This window comes from Papio anubis, chromosome 4 (genome assembly GCF_008728515.1).
Source record: "Papio anubis isolate 15944 chromosome 4, Panubis1.0, whole genome shotgun sequence".
NCBI classification, from domain to species: domain Eukaryota; kingdom Metazoa; phylum Chordata; class Mammalia; order Primates; family Cercopithecidae; genus Papio; species Papio anubis.
In genome coordinates, this window is record NC_044979.1 from 62,084,549 (window position 1) to 62,090,548 (window position 6,000).

Genomic DNA, 6,000 nt, shown 5'->3' on the forward strand with positions numbered 1-6,000 from the left:
AATCCTGAGAGCCCCAGAGAGTGACTGGGGATTATCCCCAAGCCACCACCTAGAAAGGCACTATTCATCAACTATTATCCTTAAAAAACTTTACAGAATAAGAATTTCTACATTCATGATTTAGACATTCTTGAGGAACAATCCCATCTTTATTCTCAAGATCAGTGTTATCTTTTTGAAAAAATAACTAATTCTTAACCCGAAATTTTTATGGGAAGCAACAATAGATGCTTAAATCGTCTTGAGATATATCTTGGTATCCATATATCTCTTTACTCAGTGTTTGTTACATCATCTCCTAATGCCACTGATCGATTATTAGTAATCTAATTTATTATTGACATTGAGATTAAATGTAGCAAGTAATTAATTTTCAAGATATAGCTTAATTCATAGACAAATATATAAGATGTGTTTTTTAAAACAGCCTTGGAAACATGATACATTTTAAATGACTATGGTTAAATAATTAAAATAGGAGTTTCTTACTTTGTATATATCTATTGTTTTAGCCAAAAGTCATATTAAATACAGAAACTTTTAAAATAATTCATATTTCATTGATAAAGTTGCAGCTAAAAGAATATTCTATATTAGAATTATGGAGAAAATCAGATTATAAGTCTTTTGTTTGATATATGAAGCTTTTTAAATTTTGAAAAATATAAGTTTCTTTTTCATTGAAGGAAACAAGAATAAAGAAAGTAACTTAGTAGCACCTAAAATATAATATGAGAATAGAGATTTATAGGTTAATCTGGTTTAACAAAAATTTATCTGCTAATGAGACATATTACAAATATTTTATTTCATAATCAATACTTCTTATGAATTAACTTTTTCCAAATTTCCTGACATAGAAATTTGAACACAGGTCAGGATGTAAGGGATAGCAGAAAGAAGCAGAGAAGCATTACTTCTAGGTAGCAAACACCTAGAAGAAAAGAAAATAATCTATAAATGGCGATGTATGCATAAAGTGATTTTCTGGTAAAAGACAAATAAGTAGATTCTGAATTTTTGCAATTTCCTCCAAGGAAAAGTTTACAAAAATACATATATTCTACCATGTCTCTGTAGTCTTTACTTAAACAGTACTAAAAGTGTTACCCTAGTTAATTCCAATAGTTCCAAGGTAGCTCTTAAAATGCACTGCTACATATTTCCATTTGGAGAAAATCATTCTGAACATTTCTTTATAGCTACACTATTCAGACCTTGACATTATTCTATAAATCTTCTATATTTACTTAATATATTGTACCATTCCCTTGAAGAGCACATGCTTAGGGCTGATTACAGGTATGGCAATCCTATGAGTAATTATTAAGCATTTTGTTTAAATAACTTCCCTGTACAGAGTCCTCTAAATCTAACTTTAAGCAGAGTACCAAAAAAAAAAAAAAAATCTATCCTTAATTATGCTAAATTTTTCTCTCTTGAAAATACTACTAAACGTATTTTAATCATTGTTTTAATATTTCACTTAATCCATCGTGTCTGCAAAACACCAAAAAATAAACTTCATGAATGCCAAATATTTGTGATGATCAGAAACAGCAGAATTGAAAGCAAGCTGCTTGCACCAGGGATTATAATTGCATGTACTTCCCACAAGTATAAGTTGTACTTTACTATAGAATCCCCATTAGAAAACAGGCATACAACCCTAAAGACTGTCCTATAATTTAAACTTAGTTTTAGTTGCTGTAACTATGTAAATAAAAGTAAAACACAGAGATCTTTGAGTGGGAAATGGAAACAAAATCAAGAGAAAAAATTGTCAATACCAAACAAAAGTGTAAAGGTGCTATTGTCTTTTGGTGAAATTTTGTTAGGCGTAACAGTTTTACTGTTAAAGAAAAAGTGATTGAAATGCAATCTCCGCCTTATATACTAGACTATGAACTCCTAGAGAGAAAAGATATATTTCACTTATCTTTGCATCATTAGAATCAAGCCTGGCAACTAGTAGATGAGCATTAATATTTGATGAATTAATGAATAAGTGGATGATTACCAATGAGTGAACCAAGGAATAAATATATCATGTATTTGTTTTACTTTAATGTTTCTTGAATTGCTTTCACTTAAAAATTCTTCTACAGGCCTTCTGAGATATAAATGGATAAATTCTATATTCTTTTTAGAACCTGGATTTGGCCTACACCTTTAGGAAGAAGCCCAGTAGAGGAGGCTGAAAGTAGTAAAGAAAATAATCAGTTCAGTTAGAATTCTTATTAAATATTCTACTAATCAGAGAAGTTTTTTCAATAAAGCCCTTCTCATATGATATATCTGGAACTGTAAATAGAATGAGTAGAAAAAGTAATGAAATTGCACTTCTCTGGGTATACAATGAATAAAAAATCCACGAGCATTTCATTTGTAACCTGTCATCTACTGCTAGCTTGTAACTACCTATATTTAGTACTGTCTCCCTTTTCATTTTACTATTGTCATCCTTAGAATTTTTCTTTCAAATTGTTAGCAGAAAACAAAATATTTCCCCTAAGATGAGGAAAACATATATGCAAATATAGGAATGTAAAAGTATCTGAGGTAATAAAATCTTTTATAAATGGAACAAAACAAGCAGTGACACTTGACAGTGCTGAGTCACACAAAATTTTATAATATTAGAAATATAAGCAACTTTGGGACTATCTGTTAATTTATATATATTATATAAACAAATATCTATGCATTTATGCTCTAAGTGCCAGGATATAGGGACTAAGAGAAGCTAAGTGACTAATTCAAGGTCATAAAACTAGTTAGTCACAGAAATCTGGTATCCTCACTCCTGGTTTGTGGGAAGAGGAGGTGGTTTACACTCCATTGAACTGATTTTTCCACATGCAAAAGAAAATTCGCATATCAAAATAACCGAAAAACAATGTACAATTCAACAATTTGCCTGTAGCCATCAGTGACAGTGTCATCCACTGTTGATATTGATATTACCACTCTTTATATTTGTAGGGTTCATGTAAATTACAACTCAAACAAAAACATTCATGTCAACTTTTAATTGATCCTCAATGGACTCTCTAAGACAGGTAAGATAGGTATTATTAGCCTTATTTAAGGGCAAGGAACATGAGACACATTGACTGAGAAGTATTTGTAATTTGCTGAGTTGGTTAAAGTCAATAGGATAAAAACTCATGCTCTCAGTCTTTATTTTTAAGATTCTATGTTCAATTCACACCACTTAAATGCTTAAAACTTCAAATAATTTGTGTATGCCTTCCTATATTAATTAAATGTACACAACTCTATAACTTTAAAAGTCTAAGTGATAAACCAAATGTTTCTTTGGTTATCATACATAGGGAAAACAACTTTAAAAAGTTATGTACCTTTTATAGAAATCTTTCAGTAAAATTTAAGAGCAAGTTGTAAAAGTCAGAAAATTATTGTTTATTTTTTAGTATTTGGATAAAGTTTTCACCAATAACTGTTTGGGCCACACACTACCTATTGATAAGATTTCCACCCTAATAAAATTATCAGTAGAGAGCTTTAAAAGTATACTATCTGATACAAATACTGCATGAAGCAACAGTTTAATAGGTGGAAATAATGTTTCTCAGCCACCCTCTGAACAGAAGAAAAGTTAGAAATCTAGAAATCAAAGATCTCACTGTAACTGGTATTGTTAACCAGCATGATAGACCTGTTGCTTGTGTCTCTTAGGAAAAAATATAAAAGATCGGGCATACAGTTCTAAAAGGCTAATAAAAGTATTGTACCTTGTTATTATCCTGTGAAAGTCTAGTGAATGAACACTAATTATTTTTTCCTAGTCAAGTTTTCATCAAGTAGAGGAAAACAGTACATATCATAAACTGGATAAGAGAACAAGAAAGACTTTTTCCAAAGAAATAGCCCCATAGATTTCATAGTTTAAAAATACAGAAAAACATACTTAACATAAAGGGGCTAGTTTTCACTAGTACTAGCGGTTTCAAGATAAATAGGCTTTTTACCTCGTAGATTTTAAGCATTTAAGATTTTATGTGAAAACAGTCACTACCCATAAAACATTTTACATTTCTCCTATGATTATTTGGCAAAATTATGCTTACGTGATAGTGACTAAGTTATGTTTTTATCATTTTATAAAGTAGAGGACAAGAACCTACACCTATATATCCAGGTCTTTCGTGCTTACAATATCTCAAATGAAAATTGTAGGTTTTCCTTCAGTTGTCATAAAAGAGAAATTGTTTCAGGACCACGGACAGAAAACTGTTCTCTACTAGAGGGTGCGAAGTTAAAGGGTTTGTTTACAATAAGAAAGGCAAGGCAGGCACAATGATTATACCCTCTTAGTACTCTAATTAGAAAACATCTAATCTATTGGGATGAAGGAAAATGGAGAGTTACAGGCGGAAATGAATACGTTCATATTACTGATTAGCTCTTATACTTGCCATTTATTTGCTTTGTTTTTAAAAGTATGTATTCAAAATTATTTTCTAAGGTAATAAAATTCACATGTTCTTCCCTAAACTGAAGGCCACTTTTGCATAAAAAAGAGCAGTGGCTTAAAATAGCATATGCTAATTTAGAAATACATGTACAGCACCTGCTCTGCTGTGACCAAACCATCTGTTTAATGCCACACATATTTTAGGGTTCCTCAATTAATATAAAAGGTATATTCATTATATTCCTTCTACCTAAACAGCTTCTGCTCTCCTCTGGGGGTGGGGTGGCGAGAGAGGACAAATCACCTACAATGGGATTAAAGTATTGTTACAGAAATATTTAGACATCATTCACAGAGAAAAAGACCCCGCAATGGCCAAGAGGTTTAAATAGAGACGGGTAAACACCCAGCTCCATCTATTTCCCAACACGTCCGTGTTGTATTAATGGAAGACTTCCAGATTAGTAAAACACTGGAGGGCGTCCCTCCACGCCATCCTAGAGGGAAAGGGCTCCAAAAGGCCAAAAATCACAACCTAAAATCACAGTTCCAAGAATGTAACCCTTGACTATCCCACCAGAAACTCTACAATGCATCATTTTTATTCCGCCCATCAAAAGGCTTAGGATATCTTTATCACCACCCCATTGGGGAGAATAAAATGAACGGGAGGCGACATATATGTACCGCCGTGCTGGCACATACGGGCTGGCACATATGTGCACGGGAAGCTGTACATATATGCCCGGACATATACATCATGCTGTGCATGCCTGTGCATGGAAGGCGACTCCGCAGCGGCCGGGGGGACGCTTCCCTTGGGCAGCCCCTGCGCCCTTGACATGACAGCGGCGATCTGTCTCCTCTCCTCTTCGCTCAGCTGGCTCAAATCCGCTTCCATGCCGGCCGGTATCGCGGTGTGCGAGGGGCTCCCCGCCCCGCTAGCCCCTCCTCCGGCCGCTGCGGCCGCCGCCAGCCCTTCCGGGAGCCCTTCCCCTTCCAAGCTCGCCTCGTTGCCCATGGCTCAGGGAGACTCGGGGCCGCCGCGCTCCCTCCTCGCGCCGCGTCCTAGTCGAGAAGCCCGCGGCCAGGGGAGCAGACAGAGCCGGGGTCCGCCTCGGGGCGTGCAGGCAGTCGAGTCCCCGGACTCCGGACCAGGCACTGCCTCCCGGAACGCCAGGAGGGAGTTAGTCCTGCTCGCAGGTAACGCCCGCTGCCGGTGCCTCCTCCATGTTGGACAGCGCCAGGCAACCTTTGCAGAAGACGCCTCCTGGACGCCGCCTCGGCGCCCGGAGCCGGGGAGAAGCAGATCTGAGCGGTGCCAGCCGGGCGCCGTCCGCCCCTCCCACCGCGCACCGCCTCCTCGCCCGCGCCCTCGCAGTGCGCAGGCGCCTCTCGGAACAGGTGATGCCCGCGGCCCACGCCCACCCCATCCTACGTGGCTCCGGATCCTTCCTCGCTCTCAGCACCGATTTAAAGGAGCCCAGTGAACCCTTGGCTAAAAACGGAAGAAACAGGCGACGTTTCTTTCAGGCATATTTCAGGATGCCTCAACTTGA

At 36.9% G+C, this 6,000-nt stretch overlaps 1 protein-coding gene across 7 annotated transcripts in view; it reads right to left on the bottom strand.

Moving 5' to 3' along the window:
* PCLO (piccolo presynaptic cytomatrix protein) overlaps positions 1-5,782 on the bottom strand; it is a 417,094-nt gene extending 411,312 nt beyond the window's left edge. For 3 of the 7 annotated variants that reach the window (XM_031665281.1, XM_031665280.1, XM_021936115.2), the window contains exon 1: positions 5,215-5,781. In XM_031665281.1, the coding sequence (XP_031521141.1) occupies positions 5,215-5,462 (248 nt within the window). In that variant the 5' untranslated portion in view covers positions 5,463-5,781. Of the gene's footprint in view, positions 1-5,214 lie in introns of all 7 variants that reach the window. The other 4 variants (XM_031665279.1, XM_031665278.1, XM_031665282.1 and 1 more) reach the window with 2 other exon arrangements.
* Positions 5,783-6,000: the final 218 nt, after the last annotated feature.